Raw genomic sequence first — 22,211 nt, forward strand, 5'->3', positions numbered from 1 at the left:
TTTAAAACCCAAGTCAATAAATCAACAGAATGGTAATCAACTGTATATCTGCACAAAGCAGGATACTGCCCATACATAACTAATGAGAAACAATAATGACATCAATATACAATGATGCAGAACACCTGCCAAATTTCTAATTTAAATAGGATGCTGATTGCTGATCTTATGAAAGTAATTAATCTGGGCACATTTACAAAATACATTCCAAGAAGGAATCTGAGAGCAGCACTTGTCTCCGGACTAATAAAATAAGATGAAGCCTTGATTATCCAGACTCCAATGGTCTGAATGTCTTATATCCAAACAACAATTTCTGGAAAAAGATTTCCTCTATTATTCTTTTGGGGGAATTCCTTGATTAAGATTCTTGGTAGATCCATACATATGAATGGGGTGGGGAAAAGAAATAGGTGGATTACCTGACTTCCTTTTTTAAACAAGAAAAATGAAATAAACTTGTTGAATTATTGACTTTTTCCTTGTCAAATTTTAAGGGAAGGTGTGGAAAATTACTGATATATCTGCTTCATCCATCTTTTATTTCTATAATTATAAAGAAAGGATACCAATCAAATACAATTTCTCATTCACACAAATCCTTATTTACTGGGAAATACTTGACATATCCTATTGTTTTATTCTAACTTACATTGTGTATGATGACAATTTAAGCGAGCAGAAGGTTAATGGGGATAAATAGCTGATTTGGATCAATGAATGCTCCCTGTCTGACTGACTAATGACTATTGATTGCTCTCTCAAATCTTCTTTGCTTAAGGGGGAATACTATTTGAAATACTACTTGCTGGCATCAAGCCTAAAGATACCATCTTATCTCTGTGAAAAATGTCTGTGAAGCATAATTTACAAAGATATACATACATTTTTAAGTACATGTTTTTCTGTTTCTTTTATTTGAATACATGTTATTACATTTGTTGAATATATATATATATATATATATATATATATATATATATATATATATATATATATATATATATATACATACATACATATACATACATACATACATACACACACCCACCCACACACACACACATATATCCTGTAATACCATATATTTTGGGATTGAAGATGTTAAACCACCCAACCCATCGCCAAACTGTCTCTCCTATCTTATATAATCTTGTTTTCAAAAAAAACTTATTTTACATGTACAGTCAGTTTTCTGCTGCACCTTAAAAATTGTCTGAAAAGTGCAGATCAATTTTTAATTTTTAAGCTTAAATTACATTCTTTATTATCATATTTGTATATGAAACTAGCAACTGCTTCAGTGGCCTAAGTGGTTAGAACATTTACCTCAGTTGCAGGGTCTCAGGGGTTTGAACCTTGGCAGAGTCATGTCAAATACTTATAAAAATGGTACTAGCAACTGCCTCACTTGGCGCTCAGCATTAAGAGGTTAGTGTTAGGACTGGTCAGAATGGGATCATGACTGGGTGTGACATTATATGCAACATGTCTGTGGCATGATGCCCCAGTGGTAGACATCACTATAAACTGTCACACTGCAGACATCATAGCAATATGACTGAAAAATTATTCAAGCCATATTAAATACACACACACACAAGCATGCGTGCACACACGCACACACACACAAACACAGCTGGTTGTCAATAGAACAGCCACATAACAGGAACTTGCACTCTAATAATAGTAATTATGTGCGTTCTGAGGGTTAACTGGTGCAAAAGTAAGGGCCAGCACTACATTTCTATGCAAGTCAAAACAAGTTAACCTTAGGTGGCAGCCAATCACATCTTTTCATTGTGCTATTAAATCTACACATATCTGTGTAGTAATTCCCCAGAGTGTTTGTGAAGTATTGATAGGTGTAGTAGTTCTCTACAAAATGTTTGTGAACTTTTGATACAGGGCAAAAAAGTTAAGAACATCTTTAAAAAAGTTGAAAAATAATAGTAGCTATGTTGAAAGATAAATGGACAAATTGCTGGGCTCTTAACAGTCAGGACATTCAAAATTTGGTAAAAACTTAATTATATGACCAATCAAATGAAATTTCAAGGGTAATTACAGCGCATAAATTAAATCAAATTAGCACTCACTGACAGAATCAATACAGAATAAGTTCAGGAATCAATGAACTGTATGACTGGTCAAGGGAGAGTGGAACAATAATACAGATAAACAAAACCAGAATTTGATTATCACTTAATGACCTTATCAATACAATCTGTTCAAACCATGTTTACCTTTCTGAACCCTTAATTTACTTTGTGTGGACAATGGTTAAGTGACTCAGGCCAACAAGTGACCTCTCCAACCCAGACATAATTAATAATATTAGCCTAATAAACAAGATCAAACATTTGATATTAAATGGCACCACTCTGCTCTTTATTTCATGAAATCTCAGACTGTAGCCATCTTGAGTAACAAGACATCATAATGATGCCATTAGACAAATTTGGGCTTTATAAGAAAGAGAAATCAATCGGAGAAATTCATCAACAAGCAAGAACATAAAATTCAACAAGTGGGGGCAAATGGCTCTTGTATATGGGTCTTTAGCTGAACATTTACAAATAAATATCTACCAATTTAAACTCTATTTATGATAAATTTCATGGTGAGATACTGAAATACTCAGTAGGAGAACAAAAATTGCCATAGTGGCAGTGGAATATATATATATATATATATATATATATATATATATATATATATATATATATATATATAGATAGATAGATAGATAGATATGCATGTAGAAACAACGAAAGACTGGCTTCAAGCATTAACTTTTTCATAATCAATTTTCTACATGAATTGTGCAATTTTTCAGGAACTTAACATATATTAAATATTCTGTTACCCATACATTGTTGCAAACCTGTTGCACTCAAAAACTACACATTTTTTAAAAAAAGTATTGATTAATTTATATGTAGTATGAAAATTGTTTAATAAATTTAACTCATCAAAATCGTAATCATGTATGAAAATGATGGAAGAAACAGGCATTAATTAGCATCAACTGCAAACCAAATTAAGTGACAATTTAAATTTTGGAGCAGTATCTGTAACTGAAAACAATACAAGCTTGCAAACACAAACTTTCACCTCTACATGCAGAAATAAATTTAAACCAAAATCCTTACAAGTAAACTCAGGACTATTAACATCTTTTGCTTAATGATGTTAGGCTCTGAAGTATCTTGTACTATTCTCTCATATTTCTACAGCTACCCCTATCCCAGCAATAATGGCTCTATCCACCCATGCAAGAAATGCAACAAAAGCTAACATATCTTCAATCTTGTGTGAAACAAGTTATTCAAAATTGTCAAAACATTGCTGTGCTAAAAGTATAGTTTTTGGGAACTTCATTTTATCACTGTAGTAATGTGGCCACTAATCGCTCTGACACAGAAAGGAGAAACAAATCCCTGTAAAGTTGAAGGTTCTTGCCTTAAAAAACCCATAAAGAATAAGAAAAATCTGTTTTTGAGCAGCTATATCAAAATTTTCACTTGAAGTAAAACATTTTGTATTGTCAGTCACTGTGGAATAATATATATGTGTGTTGGATGGTCATTTTATGTGCAGTCTTGTGAACACAATTGTCAAAGGGTTTTTATTAAATGTAAACTTGGCTGAAATGGATTCTGTTCACAGCTGTTCCTATGGTTGTGGTTTAGAGGTTTAAGGTCATTTTTCAATACATGAAAGGCTAGGCATGGCAGACAGTATATCTGGTAAAGGAAGAACCTAGGAGTGCCCATAGATGATTAACTGTTATCACCTATTAAGTCACCACTGATTGACAGTTAAAAACCTATGCACAGAGTACAAAATACCTTGGATTGGAATGCTATGTTTTTAATTATGCCAGATTAGTTTCAGATTTCTAAATATCAAAAATAGATATTGCCCTCATTCACTTAGTGAAAAACAGGTGTATGAATAAACTTTTTCTTTTTGTATTTCCCTCATTCCCTCTGTCCTAATTATTTTTTTATTAATTTAAAAAGATAACTGAGAACCGAGTTATTAATAATACCACTGTAATTAGATAAGATCAAAATTATATTTGATTGTAATTGTTTCTGATTTACATTAATACCTATTCTATGTTCATGCTGTGTTCAGCAAATTAGTTTCATTTAAAAGGTACATTAGTATAGTGCATGACATAAAATTAGTTTCATTTAAAAGGTACATTAGTATAGTGCATGACATAAAATTAGTTTCATTTAAAAGATACATTAGTATACTGCATGACATAAAATTAGTTTCATTTAATAGGTACCTTAGTATACTACATGACATAAAATTAGTTTCATTTAAAAGGCACATTAGTATACTGCATGACATAAAATTAGTTTCATTTAAAAGGTACATTAGTATACTGCATGACATAAAATTAGTTTCATTTAAAAGGTACATTAGTATACTGCATGACAAAATTAGTTTCATTTAAAAGGTACATTAGTATACTGCATGACAAAATTTTGGGTCACAACAGTTACAGTATGAATAATCCAGATAATCAACATCCACATATTGTAGGCCCAATATTGCCATTTTAATTCAAACAAAACTTCAGCATTCTGGCCACTTCTGTAAGTCAGCCAAAATGTTTGGTCACAGTGATATCGGCTTATATAATGTTAATCAGACCTAAAGGGAGCATGTTTATCTCTTACCAATGAAAGTCTATCTTTATATGCATCATTATCAATTTTCCATTCACAGACATTACTATTTTGAACATGATAATAAACTGATGTCAGTACAAACAAGTCACTGTGTGAAATCTTTTACTACCCTTACATTTAAATAAAATACCATCAACAGCTTATAACCTTATGCTTTTCCTGTTTGAAAGGTAAATAAGCAGGATTGTAAACCTGTACCTTCCTGCAGATTATGAAAAACTGTATGCACATTCTAATTAGTAATGGTATTAACCTATTTCTGGGTGTGTCTACCAAACTTGTTTACCCAAGAAATTATGAAATTCATAAATTTCTTGATTATTAATCATGTTTTTGCTATATCATACTACACATGTACACTGCATACGTACATGAATATCCGTAAATGAGTAAGTAGCTAGTATTTATACCTGGTGTACAAATCCAATCCAACTGCAAACAACATAGACCCTAATCTGCTGTCAGATCAAAAAGTGGTATATCAGTTCTTTGTTTTATGTTCTGCTCATTACTTCTAACAAACTGCATTTATCCAGATCTCTCCTGGTGCATTATCTATGTTGACTGCAGTTGGATCCGACTTGCAAGCGAGTACATATGGTAAACCATAAATGTCAATGTCTAAATTTATCCCACACATTTATTACATCAATTCACGGATGCCATGCCCATTTATAGTTAGAATTTATAAACAGTACTTATCAATTATATGCGTTAAATATATAATTTTTCTGCTAAGGTGGCGCTCACCAGATAATATGTACTTTTGAGAGAGTGACATATGTAAGGTGAAGTAGTTCGCATTTAAAAAATGCACAGTGGAGAGAATGTTGGCATAACTCTATGCTACATTAATGTAATGTGGATGATATTTCTTTTGGATATTGTACTTTTGGAAATTTTACATGATTTAAGCACACTGCTAACTAAAATGACTGCTCCCTTGTGTTAAAAAATCGGTCTGAATTAGTCTAAAGTGCACTATACATAGCAGCTATTAAAATAGCTTCTGAAAGTGCAATGAATGAATTACCAAATATATAAAATATAAAAAAAAGTTATCGGCTCTTTCTTATACAATTTACCTCTGAAGTTCAGGAAGTGAAAACGACCAAGTAGAGCTAGCACTTTTTTGAAAGGTGCACATTTGAAGGCCAAGCTGTATATTTTATAACCCATAGCACAACCATCAATCATACACCAAAATAAAGGTAATTAAAGGTTCTTTGCATTATGCCTAAGATATACAAGGTCTTTTTTAAATAGCCAGTATAACCAGTGAGGAAAGCCGGGGAAATTCTTTTTCTTTAAAATCCTAACCCTATGCAAAATGTGAAACTGTATAGCGCCACCTAAAGAGAGTGTCAAATTAAATAGTATCTGACATAAAAAGATCATAACTAGTTTGCCACCAAAATGCATCCTATTTGTCAAGCACATCCCACTGGTCGGTCATACAAATTACAGATTTCAAATTACTATAATTATGGCATTTGATACAATAATTTCATGAACTACAGTTAAAAAGTTCTTATTTTTCATTTCTTTTCTATATTTTAATGTGCAACTGCTGTTATGCAGTACCACTACATGTATCAATTTGGTATCTTCTATTTATTGTTCCCCCCACCCCACCCCTGTAAAACCTCTTGAAGCAAGCTTAAGCATATAAATCACATGACCACCTGCATCAAAACATGTTTGTTTTAGCCATCTCATCTTCCCAGGCCAAGGTTCCAATCAGGTAACCCTATCTACAACTTGGCGGATTGAGCACATATTTCTGTACTTCGGGTCTGTGAATTTCATTGGATGCAGTGGGAAGCCACCATAACCAATCAAAATTGAGTTGTTCAAATTTGAACATTGTTCCTACATGATCGAGACAAGAGGAGCACACAATTTGAATGGACTCGTAAATAAACAATTTTCCACAGCTTGTCCATGTTTATACAAATACCTTTCACTTAAATACACCTGTAATGGCTTCTCTCTGGTACGTAGTCAAACTTTCAATGTTAAACTTACAAAGTATCCTTTTGAAATCAATTTCCTCCACCATTTTTGTCCAATGTACATACAATGCACCACTGTTACACGCTACTGGTTAATTGGCATTGCATACTAAGGGAGGCAACTCAAGAAATCCAAACGATGTCGCTAGGACAAAGCACTAAAATATTTGCTTGATCTGCCAAGCTGTAGACAGGGCTAACATATGCGAAAAAGTAGCCATTGGTGATAAGGTTTTTCTAAAATTTTGAGGTTGCAAATAAATGAGAAAAGCCTATTATTGAAAATTTTGTCAAAAGGTATTCACCATGCAATTTGGCAAATTATATAAAGAAAGCAGACATAGCAGTATACTTTCTGGAAATGCACACCCATTTTATCAAAGAATACTGAAGTACTGGTGATACCAGCTTAAAGTGGTAAGAATGCAACCCACACACTATCTTGTCTACTGGATACCATCCTGTCTTCAGCTCTATTTATAATCACTTTACAACACCTGCTCCCTCCTACCCCCAACCAGGCTCCCACTGAGACCTACAAGATAAGCTCCTAGGAGGAACTATTCATGGGTATCTTTATCTCTGACAATGATTCATTGCGGTGGACTGGGTAACTGAGTTTTTTTCTCTCCATCTATTTTTGGGCTTTGTACAATGTCTGCTGATTTGTATGTCAATCAGTCTGCCTGTGATACACAAAAGTCCCAACTGCTTATTTTTGACAGTACATGAAATACATATCAGACTATTTCTGCATCATTAATTTATGACAATGTTCATATTAGCAACCTAAAACTTCAGTCATATAACGATTGTAAATTCACGCTAGATCAATTAAGTAACTAGATTCCATTATTAAATGTGCATCATTACATGGTAAAATAGCAAAATACACAGTACAGTTGTTGGTTGGATGAATGGATTTTAGTGGCACTTTCAGCACTTGAGGGCCATTGTCATGCTAATGAAGTGGGGTTGGTATTAAACCCACTGGCCACACCAAGCCAGTTGACCTCAGCTGGTCCAACTAGATACTGGAACCTATGACCTTGCATTATGAGTCCAACTTCAATCTACTGCCCTGACCTGTACATTTTGATATAGTGTTTAGGTTTATGACAAAAGTATTTACTCCTGAATAATGTAAATTGAAATGCAATCAGCATAGACCCAGATCTAATGCTGCATAATGTGCCAGCAGATTAGGGTCTATGCTGTTCGCTGGACATCAGAAACAGAATGAAAAACAACGAACCTGATCTGCTAGTACATAATAGGGTTCTCCCTCTTTAAAATGTTGTTTTTGGGAATCATAAAAGTCACATATAAGTGAAGGAATCTTATAATGTGGGATCTCACAAAATGCTGTCTTAAAAGTACACAAAAGTACTAAAATAGAGTATTTAATGACATGAAATCACATTATCAGCATTTGTCATTAGCCACGAACTAAACTTAAATGAAAATTATTTATTCAGAATTGAAAAATTTAATGGAAGCTGTGCTCATGTCTACATTATAAGAAAGACACCACAGTATAATGACGGACTTTGTTGTGAGGGACCACTGTATTGAGTGGTTGATGTGGGTCTACAGTGTTCATACCTGGGTGCCTGTTAAATGCAGATGAATAAGTTATTTTATAATTAACAATCAAAAGTAAAGACAGACATGTATCAGTTTAAACACTAAGAACATTCTTAATGTGCGAAAATCAAATTCACACTTCCTCATTTCCCTGCAAATATTCTGTACAATTTAGCATCCTAAATATCATACTAATATGCTCTGTTGTCTTATGTCAGCCATCTCATAAAATCTTACATACCAGTACCATAGTGTCTAGAAGCCTCGTGGAAGATTGGTTTGTGTCAACCAAAAGAGTTTAATTTTATTATTATTATTATTGCTGATGCTTTTATTATTATTATTATTATTATTATTATTATTATTATTATTATTATACTTCTCAACAGACTTCACATTCAATACAAAGTAAAGGTACTTCTCATCTGATCTTGCAGTGATTTGCAAAGGAATACTGAGTACAGCTTCATACAAGAATATCATGTGCATGCACAACAGGCATATCACACTGATCCATCTCCCTCTTCTATGGAAAGATCTTTCAAATGAGTGTACATGGTAGATTATGATTAGGCACCCCTCAAACTTATGAAATGCAGGAAACCACCAGTGATGGACAGCTCTAGAGGAAAGATTCTGATCTGAGCTATTGGAGCTCTTTGAAAATAATGTTTGTCTGCAACAGTTTGGCTCTTAGACGTGGATAAAAGCTGATGTTCAGTATGCTGTCTTCCATTATTTGTTGCAAGGCAGAAAATTCATTCAGAATTTGGCTATGTACTGCTGTTAATTTCCTTATCCTTCCCATGTTCCATAAACAAAACTGATGTCCATGCACAAGATGAAACTGTCTGCAAATGCTTGGTGCCCTCTAACATCCCACACAAATGGAACTCCTAACCCTGATGTTACACTGCATATTAAGCATCTACAAATTTCTCAGATCATTTATGAATTGAAAATCCTACTCCAGTGTCACTTGACATAAAGTTTTCAGAATCAATATTAATCATACCTAGTTTAAATTCATATGCTATGTACTGGAGTATTAATAAAAAAACTGTTCCACAGGTCCTGGGATGATGACGCTTAAACATGAAATTGTAAATAAAATACTAAGTAGGCAAATCCATGTGCTTTTCACAAAACAAATTTTAAAAAAACCCCACCAAGATCAGTCACAAACATGAAGCAGCTTCCTTCAATGGTTATATATGTGAAGCCTGGTGATAAAATATATACAAATGTCATCGTAATTTGCATAAAACTGACCCCCCAATACCGCTAGGGTCAGGTACCAATGACTCCCCTCTTGCTGATGATCCCCACAGAGGCAACATAACTACAACGTTATGTGAATTTCCACCCAGTGGTTTAGGAAGACAATTAGTACTCAAGAGATGGATAGAGTAACAATGACGGCAGACAGACTAAAAAAGGGAATCACAATATCCCTACTGCTTTAAAAAAAGTATGGTCATAATAAGTCTGAATTTCAAAATCAGTTATTGACAAGAATTTTTCCCTCATAAACAAAAACACAGTACATAAATAAAGTGATGTCATTATACCACGTTATATATCAATATTGTAATTTAAAGCAAAGGTTTACACAATAAAATTGGCTGCAAGGAGAAGGAGGGCTTAGGGTAATTAATATACATCAAAACTGAAAGGAGTTGCCCAAGAATGTATAAGGTCACAGATAAATCATATCATACATAAAAAGCCTACCTAATACCCCACTTGATGTAGACCTTTTAAACAATGCTTGTCACAGACACCATTAACAAGGTAGACAAGACTGACGTTTTTTTTATTTTAAAAGTCTGCATTCTGGTTACTTGTTCATGATACTGGCAGCCAAAATTATTTTACCACAGATATAAGGAATGAGCCATTGTCAGTGGCATACTAAGTTTGGGACAAGTTTGTAAATCATATCCAAACAAGGACTGTACGGAAGGATGGCTGCCATAGCATTATTACATTTCATATTCAATGTATTGTATACATTTGTTTTTGCACGTGATATCTTGGTAATGAGAAATTTTGAAGCTTTAAGAATTTTAGGCCTTAACAAAGGGCTGATTTGTAGGCAAAATAAGGACTGGATGATTACTGGATCATAGGCAAATATAGAAACTATTACAGTTTGCTATTTACAACCACTTGAAAATGTAAACATGTTCTAGGATCTATTCGTGGTTCTTCTGAATTTGTTTTGTTATTATACCGGATTCGTTGACAATGGACTGCTTTTCTTTTAATGTCAGTGACACAAATTTAATCAGTTCAGCATAAAATAGACATTTTAAACAATAAATAATTCAGGGAGTTCTGACATAATACTCTTTATAGATCATATTCCAAACTTAAATTATTTTTAAATAATAAAAAAAATCAAAATTCTGTAATCAAGCACAGCCCAGTATTCCTAAGCCCTAGTCCACACTTCCAGGATACTGATTTTCTGGCCCTGGAATCACAGCTTGCAAAGGAAGATTTGACCATAATTCAACATTACTCCCACTTCTTTGGAAGAAGGATGACACTGAACTTAAATTTTCAAAATCCTACAAATATATCTGAGTATGAAAAGACTAAAATATAAAAGATCCATGTAAACAGACAGTGTACAATCTGTGGTGAAAAAATTGTTAAGCCCAAAAAAACAACTATGTTTATGTAATTATGTAATAAAAAACACGGTCAGTTGGCAGGTTCTATGTTCAGCAGGCTTCAAAGTTGTGAACTGGAAACTGTCATAAGAAATTAAACTGTTGATCACACTAAACCTTGCTGACCTCAGATAACAGTACTGATTTCACACCTCCTGTCAACAATCAAGCACAAGATAGAAACATCTTATTTGTCTCATTTAAACCCTTTACTGATAAATGACCCCACAAATGGGTCATGATCTCTTCTAAAACCAACCAGGATTCTGATATCCACCACCTTAAATTCAAAGTTATCAAAAGAAAATTATATAATAGAATTAAATTTAAATCTTAGTGTTAATATATGTACATTTATGACACATTTATAAACTGTGAATGATAGCAAATCATGAAGCGTAATAAATATCAGTACAGTGTATGTATCCCTTTCATTACAAGGTAAACAATCTTGCCTTAAGGGCAAAAGAGGGACTGAAAAAGGACAAAATGATTTCTTTTTTAATTTGGTGCAGATTTTGCATTACACTTGATTCATCTAAATTTGTTCAATGCTAAAAATATTACATAAATATAAAAGAAAAATCTACATGAATGCAGCACAATTTCCTATTTCTTTTGTAATTACTGAAACATGTTTACTGTGTTAAAATACAAGTGACATGGATTTTCAGCTTCTACTTTATTACACTGCAAGACTTTCAAGATGGAAGATGTGTTGGCCATTTTTGCACATTAAATTGTCTCCATTTTCATTTGGGACTGACTAGACATAAAAAGTCTTTAACCCAAGCTGATATGACCATCCATTCTGATGGAATAGCAATAAAAAGATTTTGAAAATGGCCAGTAATGTGGTCATATTGGATGATGAGTTTCACTGTTTTCTTCTAGGACCAACAAGATCATTAATGAATGTGTGTGCAAAGTTTCATAGCAATTCTTCAAGTAGTTTAGGAGGAATAATGATAATTGTGCAAATAGACAGTGGGACATTGGATGACAGACAAACAGACCATTCTATAATCACTTCTGGTGTATGACCAAACAAGTTTTTAAAAAATGTACCTGTTTTTCTTGTATTTATTTTAGAGGTCTTAAGGGTAAAAAAATAGGCCTGAATCACAATACAAATGGTCTCTAATCACATTGCAATATAATGAAAGTCATAAATTATTACTCAGAACATTTTATTCCCAACTGATCAAGTATTTTCTCCAAATGATGGGCCTAAGACTTATTCACAAACACCTAAGAAAAATCATAGCTGTTTGTCTACCCCTCTGTCTGTGATTCTGTTTCCATTGCATAGTGTGCCCATTATCTCTCTCCTAAGACCAGAAGAGTTTAAGTCAGTCAGTGCACTGTGGACCTGCCCCTATTGTTGCAAGCACCTAATTGATGTGCTCAAATAATCAGTTATCAGTAGGGGCAAATGTTCAAAGATCGGCTGATAGAATTGTGAAAGAAGATAATAACTGACATTTTGTCTTCTATAGAGGCCCATTCATCATTGGCTATTAGTGAAAGTCTGGAGATCAAAGATCGAGACTGTCAAACTTTGAATTTCTTCAGAATCCTACAGACAGTATCTACAGCACTCTAGCAAATCATTTCATAATAAAGAGAAGAAAAAAGATGGAAAATTAATACTACTTGCATTGAACCGATCTGACTCTTAACGATAAGGAGAAAATTCAAAATAAAATTAATTATATGGGTTTGATAAAAGCAAAGAAGTTGAGGAAAACAAATTATATCCTTGAAAAATAAAAGCTTTTAGCCACATTATACTCAGATTAACAGATAATTCATATGGAGATAAAGATGACAAGATTGTATGAAAGATGTCTGCTAAATCTTAAAATACTTATGAGGGACATTTTAGAAATTGATGCTAACTTCAATTTTGTATTGCTTTCAAAATCTAATGCTTAAAAATGGTGATTAAGCAAAGTGTAACAGTAATGATGACCTCTGCTCAATTAGTCATGACCATGAGAATTGCATATGTTGGATATTATTATATGAAGTCAAAGTACATCAGATATAGATGGGTTCTTAGTTAATATGGTTATATATCTAAAGACACACAATATTACCATGAAACAAAAGTACATGTAGCTGTAGCAAAAGTGACCCCCATAAATATAAGATAATATTAAGGTAAAATATGCTGAGGAAGTCATTGCAGATTTAATCAGAAAATTTTGTACAAGGATGGCACAACAAATTGCATAAAAGAAAGGACCGATACTCTACCAACTGAAAAGAATTTCTAGGAACTCGAGAAAAGACTATTCTTTATTAACTGTCAAGCAATGAAACCATGTATTATATTTTTAAGTAGTAATACTATTTTCAAATTAGCCACGGTGGCTGGAATATTGATCAGAAGATCAGAAACATTTTTATTTAGGACCAGCTTTTAAGTCATCCTAAGAAAATCCCATGCTGAAATGACTTTCTTCTATTCAATTAAGGAGTAACAATAACAAGATTTTCAAGATGGCTGGCAAAGCAGACATACTGGATGACAGATCAGCACCATTCTCATTAGGCTCAACCAGACAACATACAAAGTCTTTTAGTCAAAATCCATGTTGACCCGACCATCCATTCAGGAAAAACAGTAGCACAATTTTCAAGCTGGTGACAATATTGGATGTCAAACTGACACCATTTTCATTTAGGACCAATTAACATCATGAGAAGTCTTCCGTTAAAATCCATTGGGGATCTGACTTTCCATTCAGGAATAGAAGTGATAACAAGATTTTCAAAATATTCGATGTGGCACCTATACTAGATATCAGATTAGCACCATTTTCATACATGAAGATGTTACCCTATGTTAACATGTCTTTCTATTCAGGACAATAACATACACAACCTTTTCACGATGGCCACTTTGATGGTCATATTAGTTGTATAGATGCCAGAGCAGCAATATTATAATTAGGTGACTAAAGTAGCTGTAGACAATTTACCTATTCACCACACTAACACCACCATTTGTTCTCCTTTTCATTTTCTTTAACATATTTTATGTTTTTACAAGGGATGCATGGACAAGGATCACTATTTGATTCTAACTATACATTCTCTCACCTTACTGTGAAATTTTTTATTCATCTGGATGATTCTGGTCAAATTTTATTAACCCGTGTAAATTGTATTACTGATTTCCAGACATGCATAATTTCCTTTGATAGCTGATAAGGACTTGGATTTGGCAAGCAAGTTCTTTTTATCTTTGCATATATATATATATACCTCAAATTTTAAATTAAGTTCTGCTAAAATTGATGTTTAAGGGTGAGTACCTTGCTTGTCCTTCCAAAGCCAAATATCTTCAATGTCTATTTTTGCATTAATATCCATTAATTGTACTTGAGGAATCCAAAACCCTTCAGGTACATTGCCAAAATTTTGCATTACATAAGATAAATGAGCATTAAACATGTCAAGTGTTTAAATGAAAAGTCCAAAGCCATTTGCTAGAATGATAAAGATGTCATTAAAACTGAATGGTTCAAAGAAACTACAAACTTGTTGGATAACAGTAATCTTTTGAATTTAATAACCAAATACTGGAACAAAACTTAACTTTTTTTTAAAAAATTCCTTATGTCAACGTCCAACAAAGAGTTCAAACAAAGTTCTCTACCCATTCAGACTGCTGACTCAGCATATTTCTTTATGCTAAGTTTTTTTTCTTTCTAATTGGTGACAAAAAATTTTTTCTTCCATTTTACTTTCTCTAATTCAACTTTAAATAATACACAACTTGATCTGTGGTTGTGTAATTCAGCATCAGATCAGGGTCTACTTTGTTCTACTGATAACTTCTAACAAACTTCATAGACCCAGATCTCCCAGCATGTTATGAAATGGCAAGTCTGAGCATTTGCTGTTGGCACTTTGATTTGACTTAAAAATGATTATGATAATACAACAGTAAGATGTCAGTTTATTTAGAATGCAATTATACCAATGTGTAAAAAATATTCATGAGAAAGAGAAGAAAGTCTTGTAGTATTCATTACAAAGGTTTAAAACACATTTGGCTAAGTTTATTTATACTGTTTCCTAATTGTAAGTAGTCAATTTGTTAATCTTTTATGTTTCTAATTTTTCAGATCTGTCTGGTAGACTGATGTGGTTTACTGACATCCTATACTAATTATGCATTTTGCTATTCAAGTTTTAATGGCTAAATTATATTAGTGAACACCCTCTGCTTGTCTGAATCAAGTGGTAAAGACAACTGGCCAAAGTTGACCACCACACTGTCCACTTGGCCAGATGCCATTTTTGTACTTAATCTCCCTGATAATCTGAAGCACTTGCCATGCTGGCTTTTAATCAAACTTCTGGGACTCCTATTAGAAACTGTAGAGGGCATCTCAAAACAATGCCACATAATTCATTTATGAGCTCCCAGAAATTAAAGATACTAATCAATAACCAAAGTAATCTGATCTGTTTCAATACATTGTCCATGCATTTTCAATGTCCTGGTTAGCAAAAAAACAAAAAGCAGTCTTCAGTGAATCAAAACGGACATTTGAATGGTTGAGTGTTGCAGACATCCAGCAATTTAGAGATATTTTCAATTAAATGGTGAATGTTTGACTGAAACATGATACTGCTAGGTATTGCTGATGTTATATATATATATATATATATATATATATATATATATATATATATATACATACATACACACACACACACACATGGGGCCCCGAGTGGCCGAGTGGTCTAAAGCGCTCTTCGTTACGGATCACTGCCATCTCACCTCTGTCTGCGGCGGTTCGAGTCTAGGATTCAGCCAATATGGGTATGTGAGAAAGCTTGCCAGTAGCTTCTCATGGGTCGGTGGTTCTTTCCGGTGTTTTCCCGGGTTCTTCCTCCACCATTAATACTGGCCGCCATGTATAGCCTATCGTGTGCTGAAAAATGGCGTTAAACCCCACAACAACAACAACAACAACACACACACATACATACATATGTGTATATAATTTACATGTATTATCAACTTGGTCATAAAAGCTTACTTTTCCTTTGAGTAGAACCTAACTGACATAATTGATACCATGTGCATATCATGAAAATTAGTAAAGCATGTCCTTATATATATACACACACACACACACACACACACACACACACACACACACACACACACATATGTGTATATAATTTACATGTATTATCAACTGACATAATTGATACCATGTGCATATCATGAAAATTAGTAAAGCATGTCCTCTCTCACTGTAAGCAAACACCACCCCTTGATTACAATCAGTTCATGAGTAAGAAATTCATCTGAAACACATGAACTTTCAGACATTTGGTTTATTTACTTCACAAGCAAATAATTCTTAAAATAAACAAAGGTCCTCAGATAATAAAACAAGTTTATCACCAAGGGTACCCTTTCCATTGCCAATGATCAGCTTTTGCCAAACCTTTTACAACCAAGATCTGACCATGAAGATCAACAAGATTAGTATCATTGGTCATAAGTGTCCCAAAATAGCAAGATCCTATGACCTGATATGACAATAACATTCAAAACGGAAATCATGTGCAATAGTAACAAATAGCTTATCATATAAATGCTCTGTTCACATGTCTGTATAATTAGAGGCATCCAATTTGTTTAAAATTGATAGCTAGTTGTAATCAGTCGATCTGACAGGTACCAATAATGGTTCATGTTCTGGTGACCTTTGAAATTTCTGGTCTACTTGTTTTCAACAGAGGACCGCTCCGGTGGCCTAGTGGTTGGAGTGTCTGCCTCGGAAGCGGGAGATTGTGGGTTTGAATCCCGGCCAAGTCATACCAAAGACTTACAAAAAAAGTACTAACAGCTGCCTCACTAGGCACTCAGCATTAAGAGCTTAGTTTTAGGACTGGTCGGCCTGGTGTCAGGATAATGTGACTGGGTGGGACATCATGCTACATGTCTGCGCCATGATGCCCCAGTGCTAGACATCACTATAAACTGCCAGAATGCAGACATCATAATGATAGGACTGAAAAATTGTTAAAGCTACGTTAAAAATCTTAATCACACATACACACGTTTTTAATACCCTATCAGACAAGGTGTTGCCTTTGGTTGGTAGAGTGGACTATTAATAGAAATGTTATGTTCTGAATCAGTTTTTTTTCACATTTATAAATGTGAAAGCTGCATTTTGATCAGTAAATCAAATGGTCAACAGAATACAACATCATGCTGGTGCCAGTCAGATCTCCACTGACTCTCACAGTGATGGTTGGTCAGTCAATATGTCAGCTTTACTGCACTCCCCCACCATCTTTTTCTTCGTACATATTTGTGATGGCAAAATTGAGTGACCAATCAACCATGAGAGAAACTGACTGATGGACAATAAAAACAATCTTATGGTCAGCACTCCTCCAGTCTCTCTTTATCTTGCAAGACCACTGTTGTAAGCTATAGGCAAAATGCATAAAAATTTAGTATGGTGAAATTTTTGCCAGCAGCGTGCAAGCAATGATGTTTCTGGATCTATGATGGAAAATCTGATACACAAACTGACCAGCAGAGAGAGAATGAGAGAGATGGGTGATAAAACCTATCTTATTGTCAGTAGCAACAGGAAGTAAAGAATAAAACTTTGATCAACTTGCTGGTTTATCATTCACTTGTTTCAATATATTCTCTGGTGATTTAATGACTGCATGGTCACTTTTTGACAAGCCAGTCATGCAGTATGTGTAGAATTCTACGATCTTCATTTAAAACAAGTGAGAGGTGGGGATTTGGGGAGACTTACCATAAGAATTAACATTATAGGATTTAAAACTTATGTTTTTAGAATCTTTAATACAGATTGTTTACAAGAACAAGAACAATCCCTCACAAAACAAAGCATTAAACAGATTACAGTCTATGCGTGTGTGTGGCTTTTAACTAAGAAATTTATAGAACAGTCAGACAGGCTATTGCAAACTTGTATCATTGGTATTGTTAACACTGTAGATAAATCCCACAAACTGTGTACACATATCATTACCACAACCCAGGTTAATTCAGATTACATACTTGAATTTCATGAGTTTCATCTATCAAATTGTTTTTCTCCCTCTCCCTTATTCCACACATAGACAGACACAGACACACACAGACACAGACACACACACACACACACACATATATATATATATATATATATATATATATATATATATATATATATATATATATATATATATATATATATATATCCTGCACACCAAGCTGATATTTTCAAGATATTTTTATATGGCATAAGAGAGTTATGAGGCTCAGCAATTTGTTTGTTTTCTGCTCAGTTGTATGGTATTAAGATTTTTAATACACAATAGGAAGCAATTATGTATGCAATATACACATTACACTACTAGGAAACAGATGTTGATGCTGTTAGAACACAAAATCATCCAACAATTGGCCTATGACTTTGTGGAAGGGCTTAGGATTTAGTCTCTCATGTGAAACCACTCACTGAACTATGATAATCTGCTGGAATGTATACATTCACTTAAACTCAACTGTTTGGTTGTTGTTGTTGTATCATTTAACGTCATTTTTCAGCACAAGATAGGCTATACATGGCGGCCAGTATTAATGGTGGAGGAAGAACCCAGAAAACCCCCAGAAAGAACCACCGACCCACGAGAAGCTCCTGGCAAGCTTTCTCACATAACCACATTAGCCGAATCAGAGACTTGAACCGACGCAGACAGAGGTGAGATGGCAGTGATCCATAACGGTGAGCGCTTTAGACCACTCGGTCACTCGGGGCCCCCAACTGTTTGGATTTGAATTTCATGGAATATCAAAGTATCCATTTTAGGTCACCTGCCAAACCATTTTCAACTGATGTACCATGCAACTGTTTAGTTAGCATTACATACTAAGGGAGACAACTCATGAAATCCAATAGATGTTGTTAGAGCAAAGCACCAATATATCTGTTCGAGCCAACATAGTGTAGATAGGATTATTATATCAGAACCATGGCTAGTGAAGATGCCAGGAAAGAGATTGCTGAAGATGACTCATGAAATACTGACAACATAACACAATTTACCTTATTTGGTGTAACATCCCAACTGCGTCTGTTCCAATCAGGAGTGGATGGATTGATACTGTCCTGAGATTTTTCTGGGCTCTCAGGATGGTTGGAATTATTTGGTGGCTGTGTAAGAAGTTTCAGACGATTCCCTGGGGCAATGCCCTGTTTGCCCCGAAAGGTGCAGAGCCACCATCCCTCCAGGCCACCTGTGTTCAATTCTATCACAGTGACAACATCACCACGTTTGAAAGCGAGCTCATCTGGTGTCTCAGCGATGTTATCATAAACAGCCTTGGCCAGCAACATCTGTAAATTTAATGAGAAGAATTAAGCATAGGGTCATACACTATGCACATAAACATGTGATGTAATATAAAGAAAGATCCATATGGGCAATGCATCAAATGAGGGACCTAACTGAAACTATAATGAAGTTAGGATAGAAGTTTGACTTTGATGAGTGAGCCATGATCTCCCTTAATTATAAAAAACTCACCTTGATTATCCCAAAACTAAATACTGAATAACGTCCTCATCAAAACCAGAATGTTTTAAAGAATCATTTCCTTATAGACAGCTTTTGTAACATCATCCAAAAATCTCTTCCTGAATAATTTGTCATAACAGCTATATGTTTACTTCCAAAAATTTCAACAGCTGTACCTAGCTTTTTTTGGCAATTTTTTGTATATGCAGTAAATAAAAAGTACCATGTTTATATGACTTTCATGAACTGAGGTGCTATTTATATTACCTGTGTACAAGTCCATCAACTACAAACAGCATTAACCAAGATTTAATGTTAATGTCTGTGCAAATTATACACAAAACTACATACTAGTTAGGTTCGTGGAAAGAACACACCTACTGATTTCAAGCAAACACCATAAACCCTAAAGTTCCTAAGTTTCATGTAATGGGAGTTCTGTTGTTTGTGGTTATTATATACATGTTATACACTGTAATCAAGGTAATCACCAGGATTCCTGGCCCTCCATCATAAAACACTAGTTATATTCTGACTAATAAATGTTACTCCAGACATGGTAATCTTACTCCAAATCTTCAAATACAGATGTTAGATTCATCCAAATATTTTCAATTAAGATCCTGAGCCAAATAAAGTTTTATGATAGAGAGGTCAGATTACTGACAGACACAAACACCTATTAAAGCTGTCAGCAACTGTTATGACAAACCTGACCTGTCCAAAGCATTTGATGCCAGCTTGTGACCACTAAGAAAAGTACAGAATTACATCACCTATGTGTCACTGTATCAGTAATCAAAACTGCAAAAGATTTCTAAACTTCTCCATTCTTTACTCACGATAGGTTTCTGAGTATATATCCATGAAAATCCTGTTGTCTTAGTATTAACTGAAAATCCTCTTTTGTCTGCTACATAACATGACAACGATATATCTCTCACATAATGACCCTTTGTCTGATAATAACACACTAACGTTGATGTTCCAGTCCTTACACAGCCTCTCTATTAAACATCAGGCTGCAACCAGACTTGTTTACAATTGGACAATTCTGCTTGAATTGGCTTGAATCAGGAGTCAAAAACTAACCCAATTTCTCATGTCATCTGTCAACCCAAATGCTGGAATAGGGAACTCAGTGATATTTAAAACCAATTACTGTGTTGAACTTCACGTCCTCTGGCTGGTGGTAACTGCTGAAAAGTCTTCTTTTTCAGTACTAGTGGTAAATAGTCCACTCTCTCTGGTGTATTGTGTCACAACAGCTTCTCCATCCAAACCATAATGGTACTCATAGGTAATTTCCACACATTCAGTGACACTTTGTCACAAATGACGTGACTAGTTGTATTGAGGTGTATACAGTGTTGACTACTGACGTAGTAAGGTTTAGAGCACGCAGTTTTATATGAAATACAAGTTCATTTCCTTATGTGGACATTGATGATTCATGCACTGGCTAAATTTACCCAACAAATTTACCTGTAATAAAACCCTCCTATACCTGTCTAGGTAGCTGTTTAGATGGTGTTTATTACCCTTCCACATACATAATCTATGTCGTCAATATAGATGACAATGACAGTTTAAAGGGTTTTCTACTTGTGGCTCTTGTCATGCAGGTGGTATCACTCATTTATGGAATTGAAAATCTGTCAACAAATTGTCTAATTAAAAAAAGGCATTGACATAACATATTAAAAACAAGAGCATAATGATGTAGGATGAAAAATTATTCCACAATAAAAAAGAAAGGCTGCAGGTTCAAGTGGCTAAGGATACTATTATTACAATTTTATTGTCAACAAAGAATCTTGCATAAGAAAATTGTATTTAAATTTTCAGCATGTATATATCTGTGCACATTTTTACTAAAAAGATGAAATATCAATGACAACCACTCAACTTCCAAAATTGTATAACTCAAGTTGACCAACCTACACCCAAATATTCTTTCATTAGATTTGAACTAATATGTGAATGTATATGATGGATAAATGTTTACTACATATTAGATGAATTAAAGTCAGATCCAAATGCAAACAACATAGACCCTGATCTGCCATCACATGATGTGCTGGCAGATCGGGGTCTATCTTGTTTGTTCTACTGATTTGACCCAACAAACTTAAAAAACCCAGATCAGCTGGCACATGATGTGCTGCCAGATCAGGGTGTATCTTATTTGTTCTACTGATTTGTCCTAACAAACTGCACTGACCCAGATCAGCTGGCACATTATGCAATGACTTATCAAAGTCTATATTGTTTTGTTTTTCTTCTACTTTTTGTAAAAACAAACTGCATATACTATTATCTACATCTGCATTATGCAACCATTTTGTGTCACTTGCAGATATTATCTTGGGACAATGTACATCTGAGAGGCTCTGAAAATAAATACTTGTTACTAGATATGAACGACAAAACTTGAAGAATGCACTAGAGCTAACAACCATCAGTGTCAGTGATTCCCCATACAAAACTTGACGAATGCACTAGAACTAACAACCATCAGTGTCAGTGACCCCCCCCCATACAAAACTTGAATGCACTAGACCTAACAACCATCACTGTCAGTGATTGCCTCGTACAAAGTTGAAGAATGCACTAGA

General features: G+C 34.3%; 1 protein-coding gene across 7 annotated transcripts in view; it reads right to left on the bottom strand.

The window, feature by feature from the left end:
* LOC149772452 (uncharacterized) overlaps positions 1 to 22,211 on the bottom strand; it is a 144,543-nt gene that overhangs the window by 23,619 nt on the left and 98,713 nt on the right. For 4 of the 7 annotated variants that reach the window (XM_089947818.1, XM_089947819.1, XM_089947816.1 and 1 more), the window contains one exon: positions 19,122 to 19,412. In XM_089947818.1, coding sequence (XP_089803944.1) covers positions 19,122 to 19,412 — 291 coding nt within the window. Of the gene's footprint in view, positions 1 to 19,121; positions 19,413 to 20,435; positions 20,563 to 20,685; positions 20,961 to 22,211 lie in introns of those variants that run through there. The other 3 variants (XM_089947821.1, XM_089947820.1, XM_089947822.1) reach the window with 3 other exon arrangements.

Source organism: Sinohyriopsis cumingii, unplaced genomic scaffold, assembly GCF_028554795.1.
Source record: "Sinohyriopsis cumingii isolate HCF-2022 unplaced genomic scaffold, ASM2855479v2 utg001505l, whole genome shotgun sequence".
Taxonomy (NCBI): Eukaryota; Metazoa; Mollusca; class Bivalvia; order Unionida; family Unionidae; genus Sinohyriopsis; species Sinohyriopsis cumingii.